The sequence below is a fragment of the Stegodyphus dumicola genome, chromosome 5 (assembly GCF_044657685.1).
Source record: "Stegodyphus dumicola isolate Sdum_Otavi_A_Nest chromosome 5, ASM4465768v1".
In the NCBI taxonomy this organism is placed as follows: Eukaryota; Metazoa; Arthropoda; class Arachnida; order Araneae; family Eresidae; genus Stegodyphus; species Stegodyphus dumicola.
Window position 1 is genome coordinate 133607075 of NC_140772.1, and position 20069 is coordinate 133627143.

General features: G+C 32.6%; 1 protein-coding gene across 5 annotated transcripts in view; it reads left to right on the top strand.

Annotated features, from left to right (window-relative positions):
* The window catches only part of ema (C-type lectin domain containing ema), a 119233-nt gene that overhangs the window by 72963 nt on the left and 26201 nt on the right, over nt 1-20069 (top strand). For all 5 annotated transcript variants that reach the window (XM_085817082.1, XM_085817083.1, XM_085817084.1 and 2 more), the window contains 3 exons: nt 400-520; nt 1230-1381; nt 19660-19957. In XM_085817082.1, the coding sequence (XP_085673208.1) occupies nt 400-520; nt 1230-1381; nt 19660-19957 (571 nt within the window). The remainder of the gene's footprint in view (nt 1-399; nt 521-1229; nt 1382-19659; nt 19958-20069) is intronic.

A 20069-nucleotide genomic window follows, 5' to 3' on the forward strand; every position in this document is an offset into this window, starting at 1 on the left:
CCTATATTTGAAGCAAACCTTTTATTCAAATTATATAATTTAAGAAGTAGCTCGTTTGCATTGTGTTATTGTCCAAGAATACTTCTATGTAATTTGCAGTTTTTATGAAATTTCCCTGACAGGAGGAAAGCTAAAGTATTATTTTTAGATAGAAAACCAGGTAATGAAGTTCTTTATTTGGGATAATATTTTATATCCAAAAATAATTTTAAACTTCAGACCTTGTTGGGATCATTGTGAAACAATTTTAAAGAAAATTTTTGATAGGCTGGAAAGAAAATATGTTTTTTGTTTATAATGTTGCTTAATTTTCTCCAAAAGAGTAACTCTCATGCTATCTGAAATGAATCTTCTAATGCCTGTATTTTTTCTGTTAACTAAAATCATTTTATATTTTAGGCTATTAGGGTGTTTTTCCTTCTTCGAGATTTGTCCTTAACTTTGCAGAATGAAACAGAAACACAACTTCCTTTGACAAATGTTTCATCTTGCATTAAAGTAAATGAGGCCCTTGATTTAAGTAAGTTATCCTTTTTAAAATTTCCTAATTTTTGTTTTTTACATGCTGAGTTTTTTTCTCACTGCTTTAAGTATTTAAATCGTATTGAATTTTGTCTAAAAGAAATTATGTTTAACGTTAACTTTCTCCTTTAATTTTATTAAATTTTTCTCCTTTACATTGTATCACTTGCAAGAATTATTTTACTCTAATATTGGATACTGAATTACTATTGAAAAAAGAAATAACATTTTGGTTTTTATTATAGTTAGTTATCATATATGTAAAGACAAAGTATTTTAATAACTGGCACTCTGTTAAAATTATATTCAATGTTGTGAACTTTTCATGCACACCAAGAAAGTGCTACTAAAATTGTAAAGTGCACATACATATTAATTAAACTTTTTTTTAACTAATGACTGTGCTTTTAACTAATTTTTTTAATTAGCATTGTTATAAAGGGCAATGATTCCCTTGTTTTCAAAATTCTACCCAATTGAAATATTATACAGCATTTATTCAGAACTACCCAGCAAGATTTCACTAATTTGGAGGTAGTGATCTTTCTCTGGTCTTACAAGATTTTTAAAACTGAATAATTTTTATAAACAGAATTGTTTGTTTGCTAGTTCAAATATTGGAATCATTCTTTCATGATTCAATTTCACTTTTTATTTAAAACTGTCATTTATATTTTTCTACAGTATAAATTTGCATATATTTTCAGATAATAGTGATCTTATCAGCTGTACAGTTATAACCAAAGATGGTCAAAAGATCAAAGGTTTCATGGTTATTGATGCCTTGCAGTTAATACTTGTAGATCCAGACAATAAACGAGTTGGTTGGGGTATTGCAAAATTTGTTGGCTTTTTGCAGGTTCGTATTCAAAAATTATTTATCCTTATTTACCTGTTTATGTGTCAAAAGTTCTGAAAATTTGTGTTTTATTTGTCCTTCTCTCCAAGAAAATGATATCATATTTATAGCTTTTAATCTTTTTCTTTTTATCTGTTTGTAATTTAATTATTATTTTCTCTTAGTTAACTTCTCTCATCAGATTTAATCATTCACTTATTTTTAATGTATATATATTAAAATAATCCCCCCCTTTTTTTTTTTTTTTTTTTTTTTTTTGTAAGTTTAAAAATGTTATTTGCTGATCTTCAAATATTGTTTTACTACAGAAATGTTTTGTTTCATACTGATTCGTCAACATTTAAAGAATGCTGCTCTTAATATTAACAGACCATCTATCTGAAGATATTTAAAAAAGCACATGAAGAATTGGCAATGATTTAATTGAAGAAATCTTCCTGTTTTGTTCACTAAGATTATATTTGGACTAGGCATAAATACGATGCTTAGTGTTCAGATTTGTAATTAGGTGGAATAAAATTTCAGGCTTTAATTACTCTGCTTGAAGAGTGAGGGATTATTTAATAAGTAAATGCAGTGTGCTTTGAAATTATTGTCACCAATATAGGCGACAAAAATTGACTTAATCGAACAAAAATTACGAAAGCAAAGTTTACTATAACTCATATTTAACTCAAGGTTTACTGTAACTCACGGTTTTGGAACAAAATGATCTCCTTCTTCTCCTTGTGCAATATCAGGCCTCAATATGGCCATTTTTAAGTATTTTAACAGTGCTGGAATGAAGTCAAACAATCAGTTTGTAAAGATGTAATCAATCATATAACAGTTACTTTAAACAACTTTGGGAGAAGAGAAGGGCTTTTTGACTAATTTGTAGCTAACCAGCTTCAAAAAATAATAGTGAAAACAGCACATCCAAATGAGAGCTAAGATTTCTTGTGATCTAAAAACTCAAAATTTTGGACAAAAATTACTATATATTTCTTTCATTACTGTAATATTTCAAGAGCTTGAGTAGATTTTGATGTGGAAACATAGTACAACAGAGATAATTGTTAGCAAGACAGCTAAATATATCAAAAATTGTTAATGATAATGCTGAATGTAGTTAAGACCTAGAGCAATGTTTATTGCAAATTGTATAACAATCATAGGTATCATTTCTTACTGAAGAGCAAAAACTTAATCTGAGATGAATAAATTTATAGAGGACTTTTAAGTGATTTAGCTGATTTTCTTATTAACAATGAATATTATTACTAGTGGAAATGATGTTCTGTTTCCTTTGATAACCGTAATTAATGTAGATAATAGATTATATGTGAAATTTTTCAAATTAATTAGAACAGAAATATTTCTATGCTAACTGATGTTTAATTGTATGATGATACATGTAATTACAAATAAAATTTTGAACATAATGAGCTACCACCAAATATTAATTAAGGTGGTTGAAATTTTACATGCTGTGCATACAGGCATTTCTGCATTGCTGATGGGAAATTAAAGACACATTAAGAATATCATCAGTATTTTGATTATGCAATTTGGTATATATAGTGAGCACTTTGAATAGCTGACAGAGATTATCTGAAAGGGTCCTTGTGTATGCTATGAAAGTGGAAGCTGCACACAAAGCCAGCAGAAGAGATCTTCATCGTGGAAGGAATGTCAACAACCCAGGAGACTCATTGTTGAGATTGGTGAAAGAGCTGATGAAAAGATTGGAGGCTGTCGAAGCATTCAAGACCCATAGGAGCCATGGATTAAAGTTCTAAAACTGGGACAGTGGATGTCATTTATAGAGGCACTGTTCTGTATACAAAAAACCAAAGAGTAAATTTCAGGCAGAAGATGATAAATTAATGAAAGCACCAAGCTCAGCTGTCAATATTCTGTAGATATCATCAATTCGTTGTGGACATCATAGATTATATGTTGAAAGAAAAATCAACAAATCTCCTTGCTGCATGACAGTAGACACCAGTTCTAATCTAACTTTTTGATTGAAAGCTTTTGTAGCTCAGAAAATCGACATGAACCTGTATGCATCTTCATCCGTAATTCTACAAAATGCGAATAAAGAGAAGATGTCAGCATACAGAAAATTGAATGTATACCTCAAATTTGTTTCCTGTGTATGTGGACAATATGTTTCACAGTGTATATGGACAATACAGTAAACCTATGCATCTTGATGTTGACTTTTTAAAGAAATATGCATTTTGATACAACATCAAAAGTATTGAGTTATCACCTCTAATGAAGAGATACAGATATTTGAAGAGGAGGAAAATGAAGTCTGTTGCTATAGGATAGTTGCTGATGATAATATCGCTGTCCCTTCTAGAATGGAATGCATTATTAATGTACAGCGAAAACTTACGAAAAAGCTGCTCATAGAAAGTACAGTACCGATTTATCTAAGAAATATACACGTTTGAAAAAACTCTTAACTAGGGCTGCCCTAGTGGACTTAAACGAAAGTGCTCATCAGAATTGCCAACATAAGTGGCTGGTCATGTATTTTTATGAAAGGGAAGGAAAATGCTTCATGTTCCCCTGTGACAAGTTTTCTGAAAAATCCCAACAATCAGAAGCAGACTCCAGCGGAATTAAAGATCTAATTTTAAGTGCAGAGTTAAACGCTTATCAGATTCAAACTGCATGTCATTTAATAAATGGATTTAAAGATGTCTTCTCACTTCTTTAAATCCATTTTCACTTCATCTAGTGACATTGGCCACACTCATGTAACACAGCACTGGATTGATGCAGGAAGCCATCTGCCTGGTTAAACAACATTTTGTCTTCCTTTCACAAAGCAAATTTAAATCAGGAAACTTCTGAAGGGTATGCAAGACAGCAATGTTACTAAACCCTTCTTCTAGGCCTTCAGCATCATCAATAATATTAGTTTGCAAGAAAGATGGTTTCATATTATTTTGCATTGATTACAGATATTACAATGAAAGTTGGTCTTTATCTAGATTCAGTTACACTTTAAACCACACTAGCAAGAAGCAAATGGTTTTCAACCCTGGATATTAAGAGTGGTTATTGATAAGTGGAATTAAATTTCAAATATTGTCAAATTGCATTTACTAGCATCATGTACTTTGGCAGTTTAAAGAAATGCCTTTTGTATCTGTGTTGCTTACATGACATTTGAATGTCTAATGGAGCAGTTTTGAAAGGATGCCATATAAAAACTGTCTTGTATATGTTGACAATATTATCATAGTGGGATACACTTTTGAAGAATAGCTGAGACATGGCAGGAAAGTTATACAGAAATTGAAATCTTTTGGCAAAATGTTGTGTTAGTATTGATCAAACAATATTCAGGCAATCACAGTTTGTGTCAAATTTAATCTAAGGGCAAAAACTATGCAGTAAATACAATTCACCAAATATTAAATCTGAAAATAATTATTAAGATTTAATGAGTGGTTGTAATCCTTCTTTCCCTGAAAAATCGTATTTTAAGTGCTATTTAGTTTCTTATATCATGAAAAGAGTTTGGTTTTTTGAAAGTACTTTAATGTTTAATCAAAATTGGAATCATGTTATTTATTTGAAAAGTCCTTAGAACTTATTTATGTGACTGTGAGTGGTAGTAGGTACAAAAATAAAGTACTGAATTCATATTTTATTAATAAATCTCAAAATTTCTTCGAAACTTGAAAAAGGTGTCATGATATCATTTAGTAGTACATTTTTTACCACATGTGCATGAATATTGTTTTTACTATAAAAGCTAAATGTTTAAAAAAGACAAGATTATAAAAAAGACTTTTACACTAATCAGCCTGATCAGATTGTACTGAAAATATTATGACCATCTTTCTAATACCATTTTGTTCCACCTTACAAAACATCAGCAACTTGTAGTAACAGCATGGATTCTATGAATTCTTGGTAAAAGGCCAAAAGGTGATTGCATCTAATCTGGAAGCAGATGTCATTTAATTCCTGTAGATTATGAGGAGTTAAGTGGTGAGATTAGATCCGATATTCTGTTATGTCCTATATGGGCTTAATAGGGTTCATAACCAAGGGTGAAAATTTGCCAGGACATTAACTGAAATTCATCAGCATATTTCTAAAACCATCCTAGCACAGTCTAGCCTTGTGACAGGAAACATTAGACAGAAGCCATGAAAAGTTTAACTGAGTAGAAGTAATGTTCACGTTGCCCTTAGCTGTCTTTTTGAGAGTTTTATTATAACAACCGATAACAGAGAACCTATGATATAAGTGCCAGCTCTCCTAGTTTTACCAGGAGACTTTGGTTTATCGTCACATCTCGCAGTCTCCCAGTGTGTCTCCGAATCTCTTGGTTTGCAGGTTTCAACTTCTACCCTTACTTAAAATATTTCCCAGCAACATATGAAATGTATTTAATTAATGAAACTTAAATTTTGCAAATTCCATTTCCCACCTCTAGTGATGTTTAGCATAATTTTTCATATTAAATTTTGTTTGATTTCAGTTTACCTTAAATTGTTGTAGAACATGGTGTAAAGTTTAATAATTTTGTTTTACATTGATAATGTGGCAAGTTTATGAACAGAATAGTATATACTTTAATTACACAGTATTTATTAGTTTTATTTTCATCTTAACCACCTTTAAATTATTTTGATGCTTAAAATTTTTCCTTCCCAACTCAAGATTTTCTCAATATAAAAGTGAAAGGAAATTACAAAAGGAAATTGGCCAAAAACATAAAATTTAAAATAGATAATTAAATTTTAATATATTTTACATCAAAATTATATTATAAAGAGTTCACTAACTTAAATCATGCATTTTAAAGTAAGTTTAAGTCAGTTTGGTGTTCTTTTGAAATGGCATCATGACAAAGCAAAGATACCTCCCAGAAATATCTTGTTTTTCATATTTCAAGGTAAGCAACTATGCCATGAGAACATCTTGCATTTTACAAAGCTTAATAATTTCCCACTGACCTGTTGTGTCTTTTTGTTGATGAACTGTGTTTGCCTGGGAAATTATATAAATAATGTTTATATAGCACTGGCTGAAATCTGTACTCTGACAGTCTTGGCTCTGGAGAATACAATATATGAACAAGGTTCCGATATCTATCACCTCTGCTGGCTGCAAGAAAAAGCAGTCTCTTTAAATGTTTCTTTGTACAACTTCACACGTTATGGAATGTATAGAGAACAAAATAGGCCTATTAGTCTTCCTTCACAAGGAGTTCATGTGGTTTGGCTTTGGATCTGAATAAGTCTTGGGCAAAAACTGTTTGGGACATGTCACAGCCCATGTCTGTTACAGGATGTCCTAGTCTTTTATTAGATGTTATAGAATGGCAATAATATATTCACTAGCAGGAAGCAAATGGTTTTCAACTCTGGATATTAAGAGTGGTTATTGATAAGTGGAATTAAATTTCAAATATTGTCAAATTGCATTTAATATTGCATTTACTATAGTGGTTAATTTTGGCCATCTATGTGACAAAATGAAATTTGGATGAATTTGAACAGGCAATTTTTGTCTGTTGTTGCCTGGTCTAACAGAATAGGATGGCAATAACATACTATGTACCCTAATACATGATTGTCAATTTGAGGAAAAAGAAATTATAATTCATTTGACCAGGCAGATCTTTTCCTTTATTGCCCGGTCCAGTCACAGTAATCATGAGCTCCTCATAAATATCGATGATACCGAGTTAACAGAGGCACATGAAAGAGGCATCTGCAACTAATCTAATGTATGAGGGTTGGAACTTTAATAGTGGCAACTATTTATTTACAAGGAATACAAAAGTGATTCATGTCACCATGTTTTACAGTCCTTCAATATAGTCGCCAGCATTGTGTACAACCCGTTTTCAACGATCTGGAAGTCGCAGAATACCTGTAGCAGCGCCTGTTTTGTTGATAGTTTGAATGGACCGGTCTACTGTCGCAAGAATCTCATGAACAGTTTGGAAGCGAGTGCCACGAAGTGGTTCCTTCATCTTAGGAATTTAGTCACAAGGGCTTAGATCTGGGGAGTATGGTGGATGGTAAAGCATTTCCCAGCCCCATCGCTTGAACAAATCAGTCACAATTTGTGCTACATGCGGCCGAGCATTGTCATGCAAAATGAGAGGAGCATTCTGCAGAAAGTGTCTCCGTTTTTTTCTCAAAGCTGGTCGGAGATTGTGCTCCAAAAATGAGCAGTAATACTGCGCAGTGACGGTCTTTATTGGGGGAACGGTATGCATTAGGATGACACCAACACAGTCGTACTTGAGAATCACCATAACTTTCACATTGCTGGGGTTCTGATGAAATTTCGAACGTCGTGGTGACCCGTGATGGCGCCATTCGTTTGATTGGCGTTTCAGTTCTGGCTGGTACGATCGGGCCCAAGTCTCATCCAGCGTAATGATACGGCGTAAAAAAGCATCTCCTTCGCGCTCATAGCGCTCCAGGTGGGTTCGGGCAGCATCATATCGTAGCCATTTCTGCATTTTCGTCAATTGATGTGGAACCCATCGTGAAGCAATTTTTCTCATGGACAGGCGTTCCTTCAGAATGTTCAGCACAGTCGTATGCGCTAATCCTGTTTGTCTGGCCAGCTGACGAATCGTTTGGCGGCGATCACTGTCCATTAGTGCGGCAACAGCTTGCATGTCTGCATCGCTGACACTCGGACGACCTGGCCGCAGCATGTCTGCCACGTTTTACCGTCCTTCATTGAATGCTTTCACCCATCTTGCTACGGTTCTGTAAGGCAACGCAGATTCCCCGCAAGCCTCTTGAAGCCCTTGATGACACTGTCGTGCTGTACGACCTCTGGCACATTCAATTTTTATCCAACATCATTGTTCTTGTTTTGAAAACATCCTGACAACACTTACTTTAGACCGCGAGCTAATACAAGGATCCGTTCTTCGCATCACTCCGCATGCACGTGATGTAGGCAGGACGAGTCTTTTTGCTGAGAGGTAAGGTAGGTATGTAGTTCACGTGTGGTATACGCGATATTCTTTGGTTTTGTTGCGTAGCGTTTTTTCAGCTGTGTTGCCACTATTAAATTCCAACCCTCGTACATTGTATTCATGTATACTTTTATTTGGATCTGTATTGTATTCATCTGTCATTTACGCTCTTGGATGCTGCCCATTCGTCTTCAGTAAGTGGGGTGTTGTAATGTAAACATGGGCCGGTTTCGCTTAGAAAACTCTACATGAAGTTATGCATATCCCTTCCTTCCTACAGACAAATAGTTCCTGTATGCTTTGCTGTGTAATACACAGGCATTCGTCCAAGTAGAGAAACCCAGTAGTATATAAATGAAAATTAATTTTGTCATTTTTTTTGCTTTGCATTAATGCTCATATTTTCCTTCTTTTATATTATATTTTAGAACTAGAAAATTTAGGGTATAAAAGTGCATTAAAAATATAGCTTCTAAATTTCTTATGTGTGTAATCTTATATTTGGTGGTGTTCAATGTGCAGTCTGTTGTGAATGGCATCACTTCACTAATTTGATGTTTTTGTTACTCCAAAAAAATTTAATGGCTAAGAAACTAACATTTGGTTTATTGTAAAATACTGTTACAAATTGCTTATCTTCTTTCACCAGTCAACTCAGGAAATGACTAAATGAAACATTATGTTTAAAACAGGGTTCACACGATTCTTAAGTCCTTAGATTTTTTGGTCCTTAATTTTGGCCAAACTCAGCAGAAGGTCCTTAATTTTAATCATCTGAAATTTCTGTCTCTTGACCATCTTGACCTTGAGCCATTTTGAGTGTGAATTAGCATTTTGGAGGAATATTTTTGCGATTCAGTGACATATATGGTTATCTTTTGAATGGGTTCATGGGTTATAATTGGTTTCTATTTCTAATATAAATGATGGGATAAAGTTTCTAAGCAAGAAGTGAAACATAAGCATTTTGAAATTCATTTTTTTCTAATAAAGAGCTTTTAAACAACTTTTCGCTTTTAGAGATGTGAATTCTTTTATTAAACGGTTCCAAATTTGGCGATTTTAAGATCAGTTTCTATAGAAAATTCTCACAATATTCAAAATTATCAGAATATGCACCAGTTTTCTCTATAAAATTAATTTTACACTTTTTCCCTCTTTTTTTTTTTTTTTTTTTTTAAAAAATATTTCTGGCTTTTTGCTGTTACAGAATTGGTAGGGATAATTTTTCATTAGGATTTTAGACATTGCAGCTTGGAAGGTTTAGAAGGATTTGAAGGCAAGATTTATAGACCCACGATTCTAGAAGATTCGAGAAATATGTAACAAAATGAAAAATGTCTCCATGGTATCAACATGTAATGGATGTATTTTACAGAAAGTTTGCAGTGAATTTCTTACTTTTTGGAGAACAATGAAAACATAATATTTGAATGTTTTACAGGGTTCGTAGCAGTCCTTATAAGTGCTTTATAAGTCCTTATATTTTAAAATAAAATATAAAGACCCTTATAGATGCTTACTTTTTCTATAAAGCCCTTATTTTTTGTTTTTAGTGCTTATTTTTTTGCTTTTAGTGCTTTTAGTGCTTTTTTTTTTTTTTTTTTTAAATGAGCATGCTATTTTTCCCGGTACCAAAGCCGAAACTAAATAAACAACTTTTCTTCCTAATATGGAATGTCAGATGGTGAATCATACTCCCGGAAATAGCTTTTCCCCCTTTCTCTGCATTAAGATAACCTTTGGTGTGCACGAAGAGTACAGACAGGTGCCTGTCGTTCTATTGGTCAAAGAATTGCAAAAGCAGTAGAAAATTCCGGTACATTCGGCATTCTTTTCCTCCCACCCAAATACTACACACGTTTGAATTTTATCAAGATCTTAATAATTTGCATTCTCGTTCCGCTTGGTCAGTTCATATTCGTGTTTATTATGATCATTATGCTTATATTACGAGCGTATGTATGAATGTTTATAATAACATAGTTGCAGTAACTGCTGAAGTATAGTAAACTTCCAAAAATGGTTGTGTTTTAACACAGATTAGCTTTCTAAGAAATAATATTCGGAATGGCTTAAATAAAGGGAAAGTAATCGAATAGTCAAAATAATTTTATTTTTTTTGGCCAATACATTATACAGTACGAAGATTGGGAGGTTCTCCCCTTTCTCCGCAAAATCTCGAATATTGAAACTGTTACAGTTCGCTGCAAAACAAGCAACAGACGTTTTTCTTTCTTTCTTTCTTTCTTTTTTTTTTTAATCACTTTCCAATCTGGATTGAATAGGACTAAAAGTTCTGCGGTCTCCCAACCCAAGTGAAGAATGATTCTATTCCGTAAATTTAACGCCGTCTGTTGAAAATTAGAATGAAAAACACCCCAGTTATTTAGTTCTTTATTCTCGCAATATCGGCAGCTGTTGATTCCGATTGCGTAATATCACATAGTGAAGAATTATGGCACACATATTGCGCAATATCGTTTGCGATATCTTGCAGAGATAATTAATTTTGATGTTCTGTCCGAGATTTGTTTATAAGAGTTTTACTGTGCTTGCTAAGCAGAATGTTTTTCAGTTCCATTGGTTTATTTTTATATGATTCACATATCGAAACGTCAAAAGCATTTATTTAGCGGAAAAATCTTAAGAGCGGCTACAGTGTACCCTCCCCTTCAGCTCCTCTTTTTCAAATTACGCTCGAGTGCCCGAATATTCGCAAAATTTACAAGTATGCGGGTTAGTTAAGCTTTTACTGTTAAAGGATGACTGCATGAAGCAAATTTCTGCCTTCTGATTTCAGAACTGTTCCTCTTTTTTACTTAAATTACTTTGCTTGCAGTATCTGGGGAAAACTGATATACAATGAAAATTTAGAAAATGTTCAGAATTTAGATTTAAGTTATTTAAATATCAATATGAGTGGAAAAATAAATTGTATTTATTATTAGGTTCCAAGCGAATACAATAAATATGCCTTATTATTATTTATTTTCTCTATTTTGAACTGAAATTTCATCATTAAATCTTGTAATATAGTTTAGTTCTGCATAGTTTTTTTTTCCCTTCTGTCATTGTAAACTAGTTCTGTAAATTGAACTGTTATTTAAAATTTTAAAAAAAAGTAATTATTTTCCATGGTTGAGGTAATGCTTATTCTTTCTTAATACTGCATTTCTCATATTTTAAATTACAAGTCTAATTTTTAAGGTTATGCAGTTGTGTATAATGTAATTAGACAGGTGCTTATTTTTTTATTAAAATGTGCTTGAAAATTGCTTATAGGTGCTTATTTTTTTAACTAAAATGTGGCTATGAACCCTGTTTTACTTCTGATACCAGAATCTTAATATGTTTATCTTCCCTTTATTTTCTCTACTTTTCACTAGACTCAAGCATGGGAAATATCAAAAATGCTTCTAATCTTATTGCTTGGGCAGGCATTATAGAAAGAGATTTTTTTTTTTTTTTAGTAATAAACAAATTGAAAACATACAATTTAAAAGATTTATCTAATATGTCTTAATGCATCATACACATAGCTGGCACTAAGCATTTTCCCACATGATGCAATCTCTTTGGATCCTAAATTCTGCAGCCTAGTGCCTTTCTAAATTCTGCTTCTAATGCCTGTGTTGCTTAACAAGTAAATCATAGGTTCGAAAATCTGAGCCGACACTTTTTAAAAACACCAACATTTATTTTCACGATATTTCTAATTCTACAAAATCTTAAGTGCAACTAACTATCAAACAGAAAAGCAGACGTAGACGTAATGATGCATCATCTGGGCACGTGATCCTCGTGACAGACAAATTCTTTAGGGTTGCCACAGAAAAGGCAGTGTGTCGCCACAATTCTCCCACCTTTTGAGTGGATGGCGGTACACTCAAAACATAAAACTTACATCAATATAAATGATGGTTATATAACAAAGAAAATTACTTAATACTTAAATCATATTACTTGAAAACAAAATTAATACTGATGAATAATACAACAATAATAGCACAAAAATTAATCATAATAACTCAAAGACATAAGTTACATTATTCGTGATTTTACAACTCTACCACTACTGGTGGTGAAAGGAACTTGCTAATTTTGAGTATTATCTATTATATTATCCAGTTCCAATCTAAACAATCTCTGTATTGGTCTCAAGAACTCTGAATTATTACTTTTTGCAAGAGCAGAGTTGCCAACTCTCCCGATTTAGGCGGGAGACTCCCGATTTTCGACCACTCTCCCGCCAACCCGATTTACAATATATTTCTCCCGACTTTTTCTTATTCTTAAAATTTCTCACGATTTTTATGGAACTTGGCTTAATACTTTGTTATATAAACAAAACAAAAAAAAAAAAAAAATGATTTTGGCAGTCTGAAAGCAATTGAATTTTCTCTAGGTTATATCTAAAACAAAACCTTGCAAATTAGATAACTTCTGCTTTGTAAGTGAGAGCAGAGCATATACGTATCCAGAAACGTCGTTCTCCAGTTCTCCAATGGGGGCATCGTGCTCTACTACGTGTCATCTGGCATATATTAATTAGCCAATGAGGACAAAACAAGCTGTTATTTGGATGTTCTTTAGTTATTTCGGTCATTTTGTCCTGAGTTGTTTGAGTATACATGCCTTAGGGAAATAGTTTTAGAAATTATTATCTTTTGTTATGTCTGCATACTTGCCAACCTATGACACTCAAAAATCAGGAGATTTTTTTAAGAAATCGGGAGATTTTTCACAATGTTAAAAAGACTTTTTAAATGATGAAAATATAGTTTTTAATAATGAATTTTAATAATATTAACTTTAAATAGTAACTAATTCTTAAATGCAAGCAACACAAAAATACTTTACACATAAAAAAAAACATTTTTATTACTTGCATCGATTAAGAAAAAAGAAAACCACTTTAATTAGTTTTCGTACAAATGTTATAAACAGTGGCAGATTTTGCTTTCTTTAAGAAAAAAACTTCATAATTTTGTTCGTAGTAATTGCCACGTAGGCTTGCTTTCGCTAATAAAAGCTTTTCTAATGTGTCATCACTAATATTAGATCTAAATTTAGTCCTCGTTTTTGCAACAATACTGAAAATTTTCTCACACTCTGCATTATTATGGGGAACTGTCAAGATGGCCAACATAATTCTAGACAGCTTCCTATATTTTAAAATTCCATCAGCACACATTCTGCATTAGCAACTTTTTGGTCCTCTGTTTCCGAAGAAAAATTGTATTTTTCGTTTTTTTCAACACAACTCATGTTGTCCTTGTGTTTTTGTGTACGCACATGTTTGAGAACATCCGCCCATCCATGCGAAATCAAAAAATCGCAACGACAGGCAGTACACATCACAAATTTATTACATTTCCTTGAGGAAATAATGAAGGTCAACTGTGTACGATTTTTGAAACGTACACGAGTATTTCACCTTTCTGGCAGACACAGAGTTGCCAACTCTCCCGATTTTCAACCACTCTCCTGCCAACCCGATTTACAATATATTTCTCCAGACTTTTTCTTATTCTTAAAATTTCTCACGATTTTTATGGAACTTGGCTTAATACTTCGTTATATGAACAAAAAAAAAAAAAAAAAAAAAAGTGATTTTGGATGTCTGAAAGCAATTGAATTTTATCTAGATTATATCTAAAACAAAACCTTGCGAATGAGATGATAATTTCTGCTTTGTGAGTGAGAGCATATACGTATCCAGAAACGTCGTTCTCCAGTTCTCCAATGGGCATCGAGCTCCACTGCATGCCATCTGGCATATATCGGCCATCAGATTTGTTTCTCGGAGTGAAAATAGGGAAGATGGGTAGCTGCGGATAAATTCTGTTGTGCAATACAAAGAGTCTCTTGCTTAAATGCCGACAAGAATAAATAAAAACAAACAACGTATAAAAGGGAGATGCATAAAATGGAAAATTACTGAACAAAAATCAGTTTAAAATTATCATGAGAATAACATACACACACACAGAATAAAAAACACATCTATTATAAACTTTTAGAATTTATTTTAACGATTGTAAGCTAAAATAATTGCTGTAAACATGTCTGAAAAATTAATTACACTAATTATTTACATTAAAAATTTATTATTTGCATTAAAGTCTTTAAAATAGTACAAAATTAAAGAATTTCTTACTTTGGGTTTCATTAAGCAATTATGCAAAAACAATAATAACAATATTTCAGTTGAAAATTTAACCTTCGCTCTCTGTCGAATCGTCCGAAAAACATTATGAATCGTCATCATTGTCCAAGGAAATAACTAAAGAGTCGCACATTTCTTCAAGTATACCATCTTTTTCCCAGTAAGCGTTTCCCAAGCTTTCTATGTGTGCACAATAGTTCTTCCATTTTTCAATTGTAACATTTTCTATAGCATATTCAGTAAGCTTTAAGAGTTTTTCCATGTTTATATCTGCCGTTATGTTTTGTGCACGAATAAAATGTTTTATATCTGCCCAAACATACTCTATAGCATTTATGTCATAGTGATATGGTGGCAGTCTCAATGCTGTGAATCCATGTTCTTCTGACATGACATCAAATTTATATGTTTTTTTCAATGGCAAATGTTTTTTAACAATGTTCAACGGTTCAATCTTTCGCATATTTGGTGAGAACACAATATTGTTTGAAGTAAGCCAATCCATTATACTCTGCTTATTATGAGATGAATTTGGGGGCTTGTTCAGTTGCACTGAATGGTAGGGAGTATTGCCTATTACAACAATGGAATCCTTTGGTAAATTCGGAATCAATTTTACTGTTGCCCATTTCTCAAATATATTCAAATTCATTTGCCAGTGGTAATCTCCTGTGCTACAATTAGCTTTATAAATTAAGTTTGTGTTTGGAATAAATCCCATTTCCCCACCTGCACATAAAATGATGATTCGCCTTGATGCTGCTCCCGTCTCCACAGCTCTGAATACTTCCTCCGACTGCCAACATTTTCCAGCCGTCAAATTACTATCGACCCAAGTTTCATCTACAAAAATAAGAGCTCTTTTCTGAATCTGTGAATATTTCTCAAATATCTCGTTCGCGAAAGTACTATATCATTTCGTTCTATGATGACTTTTCTTTAATTTTTACAATTTTTCCAACGGAATCCGATTTCATGAAGTATCTTTTGTAGGGTTTCTTTCTGTCTTGGAAAATTTATTTTTTCCTTTAACTTTATCAGAAATTTTGGAACCATTGGTACCTTTTTCTCCGTCACATAAAACTCGTGAACAGTTCTCCTTATTACATCGAGATCAAATCCGTCTAAAGCCACATTTTCTATCGTTTTCTTTACAGTACGCTTCTTAGGTGAAGGAAAACTGGGGGGATCATTTCGGTTGCCTTCTTTACGAATTCTTCTGATGGTGCTCTCTGATACACCAACGACAGCAGAAGCTCGTTTAGTAGCATGTGATAATGGGATGCATACAGAACCCTTATCTGCTTCATTATCACAAAATGTAACAACATTGTGCAAAATTCCTTTGGTCGAGCTTCAAAAGTGTTTGCCTTTATTCGATGATGCTTTGGAATCCATGAGCAAAAATATCAAACAAAAAACACAAAAGTATTCGACAATAATTAATTGTGACTGATACAATGAACCTGAGATGGAAGGAACTAAATTTAAACAAACGCAAAAGGGAGAAGCTGAGATCACTGAAGGAAATTCCAAGCAAGTGTATTTTTCCGTCCCTCCAGACCTTCCTTTCTCCCCCCTGGCTTGTTCGATTTTTTTGGCAGCGCGCCAAACCCAGTCTCTCTCGGTTGGACAAGCAGTAGTTGTATGTTATGTGTGAGTACACGTGCCTTCGGGAAATAGTTTTAGAAATTATCATCTTTTGTTATGTCTGTGAGAAAGGTGAAACAGGGTTCGTAGCGGTCCTTACAAGTGCTTTTAAGTCCTTATATTTGAAAATAAAATATAAAGGCCCTTATAGGTGCTTACTTTTTCTTTAAAGCCCTTATTTTTTGTTTTTAGTGCTTATTTTTTGCTTTTAGTGCTTTTTTTTTTTTTTTTTTTTTTTTTTTTAATCCTTTGTTTTTAATGAAAGCGCATTTTTTCCCCCGTACCAAAGCCGAAACTAAATAAACAACTTTTCTTTCTTATATGCAACGTCAGATGGTGAATCATACTCCCGAAAATTGCTTTCCCCCCTTCCTCTACATTAACGTAACCTATGGTCCGCGCGAGAGTACAGACAGGTGCACGTCGTTCTATTGGCCAAAGAATTGTGAAAACGTAGAAAATTCCGGTACATTCGGTATTCTTTTCCTCCCACCCAAATACTACACACGTTTGAATTTCTATCAAGATTTTAATAATTTGCATTCTCATTCCGCGTGGTCAGTTCATATTCGTGTTTATTATGATCCTTATGCTTATATTATGAGTATATGTATGAATATTTATAATAGCATAGTTGCAGTAACTGCTGAAGTATAGATAAACTTCCAAAAATGGGTGTGTTTTTACACAGATTAGCTTTCTAAGGAATAATATTCGGAATGGCTTAAATAAAAGGAAAGTAATCGAATAGTCAAAATAATTTCATTTTCTTTGCCAATACATTATACAGTACGGAGGTTGGGAGTTTCTCCGCAAAATTTCTGATATTGAAGCAGCGGACTTTTTTTGGTCACTGTCCAATCTGGATTGAATAGGACTAAAAGTTTTTGCGGTCTACCCAACCCAAGCGAAGATTGATTCTATTCCGGAAATTTAATACAGTCTGTTGAAAATTAGAATCAGAAACATCCCAGATTAGCAAGTCTCTTTCTTTTCCATTATTTAGTTCTTTTTTCTTCGAATACCGGCAGGTGTTGATTCCGATTGCGTAAAATCCCATATGGAAGAATTACGCCGCAGGTATTGCTCAATAACGTTTGCGGTATTTTGCATTGATAATTAATTTTGATGTTCAGTCTGAGATTTGTTTATGCACACTTAAAAGAGTTTTACTGTGCTTTCTAAGCCGAATATTTCTCAGTTCCGTTGGTTTTTATATGATGCACATATCGAAATGTTTAGTTAGAAATTATTTAGCTTAAATTTAAATCTAAAGAACAGCTACAATCTCCCCCACTCCTCTTTTTCCAGTTACTTTCGGGAATTTCGAGTATGCGGGTTAGTTAAGCTTTTACTGTTAAAGGATGACTGAATGAAGCAATTTCCTGTCTTCTGATTTCAGAAATGTGCCTCTTTATTACTTAAATTACTTTGCTTGGGATATATGTTAAGGGAAAACTGTTATGCAATGAAAATTTAGAAAATGTTCAGAATTTTGATTTAAGTTAAATTATTTAAATATTAATATGAGTGGAAAAATAAATTGTATTTATTATTAGGTGCCAAACGAATACAATTAAAATGGCTTATTATTATTTATTTTCTATATTTTCAACTGAAATATCATCATTAAATTTTGTAATATAGTTTATTATTGCATAGTTTTTTTTTCTCTCATTGTAAACTAATTCTGTAAATTGAACTGTCATTTAAAATTAAAAAAAAAAAAAAAAAAAAGGTAATTGTTTTCCATTGTTGAGGTAATGCACATTCTCTTAATAAATATTGCATAGCTCATATTTTAAAATACAAGTCTAATTTTTCTTTAAAGGTTATGAAGTTGTGTATAATGTAATTAGACAGGTGCTTATTTTTTCCTTAAAATGTGCTTGAAAAGTGCTTATAGGTGCTTATTTTTTTAACTAAAATGTGGCTATGAACCCTGTGAAATACTCGTGTACGTTTCAAAAATCATACACAGTTGACTTTCCTTCCATTATTTCCTCAAGGAAATGTAATAAATTTGCGATGTGTACCGTCTGTCGTTGCAATTTTTCGATTTCGCATGGTGGAAGAGCAGATGTTCTCAAACATGTGCATACATAAAAACACAAAGACAACATGAGTTGTTTTGAAAAAAATGAAAAATTAAATTTTTCTTCGGAAACAAAGGACCGAAAACTTATTATTGCAGAATGTCTGTTCTCTGCCTTTTTACTGGAGTACGACCTGCCACTGAATGCATCAGATCACACTGCAGCTTTATTTAGAAAAATGTTTCCCGATAGTGAAATCGCTAAGAAATACTCAAGTGCAAGGACTAAAACAGGGGCAATTGTTAAAGAAATGGGTTTAAAAAATAAATCTTTAGTTATTGATTGCATTAAAACTGCTCCGTCCTGCCTCTTTACGAATGGAAGCAATAATACTGATTCAAAACTGTATCCAATTGTTGTTCTTTTTTTAATCCAGAGTCTTCAGAAATTAAGTGAAGTTTACTTTCTGTCTACACTTTAGAAGGACATTCGACAGGCTTTAATATAGCACAGCTAATCATTAAAACTTAAAAAGAAAATGCAGTTCCTCTGGATAATTTGCTTAGCACTTGGTGCCGATAATGCACCAGTGATAATAGGTTTGAAGACTGTTGTTCCAGGCATCTTAAGAAAGGAAAATTCAGATTGCAATTTGATTTTATGAGGTGCACCTGTCACCTCTTAAATTTAGCAACTGAAAAAGGGGCAGCTTCTTTACCAATAAATGTGGATAAAAACATTGTTGATATTTATTATTATCTTGAAAGGAGTTCTAAAAGGAATGAAAAATTGAAACAGTTCCAACAGCTTCATAACTAATATCAGTGATGACGCATTAAAAAAACTTTTATTAACGAAAGCAGGCCTACGTGGCAATTGCTATGAACAAAATTAAAGTTTCTTTCTTAACAAAAGCAAAATCTGCCACTGTTCATAACATTTGTACGAAAACTGATTAAAGTGTCTTTTTTTTTTCCCCCTTAAACGATGCAAGTAATAAAAATGTTTTTTATGTGTAAGGTATTTTTGTGTTGCTTGCATTTAAGAATTAGTAACTATTTAAAGTTAATTCATTATTAAAAACTATATTTTTATCATTTAAAAAAGTCTTTTTAATATTGTGAAAAATCCCCTGATTTCTTAAAAAATTCTCCTGATTTTTGAGTGTCATAGGTTGGCAAGTATGTCATAATTTTGTGAAAAACAAGATAAAATATTAGGATGAGGTTTAAGTTATATTATCTTGTGAATATAGGTTATGATTTTGTTAAGAATAATAGGAATTAGCTATAATTTTATTTCCAGTATAATATAAGCTTATCTACTAATAAATCCCAATGTTAATAAGTTATTAATTAAATTTAATATATATTTCATTTTATCAAGCTTTGTTATTAAAATTGATATATATTTTATGTAAAAACTTTTAGAATTTTATTCTTGCTTACAGGATATTGAAGTAACTGGTGACAAAGATGATAGTCGTTGTCTTCATATAACTATTCATAGGCCATCCAGCATAGCATCGGGTAATATCAGATCTCCTCTTCTTTCTGCTAAATTTGTTTTTGATGATCACATACGATGCATGGCAGCAAAGCAAAGACTTAGCAAAGGCAGACAGAAAGCCCGACAGCGCAAGCTTCATCAGATAGCACGCTTATTAGAACTCCCAGAACATATTCAGCCCTGTCCCTCACCATTAAGACACAGCTTACATTCTGTTAAATCAGCAGATTATTCATCTTGTAAGTTTTTATCTTTCATATATATTTCTGTTGTTAATGTGTTCTTGTAATCGTATGGAAACTGAATTTGAACAACACAGGAACATAATGCCTAATGCAGTATGAAGTCTAA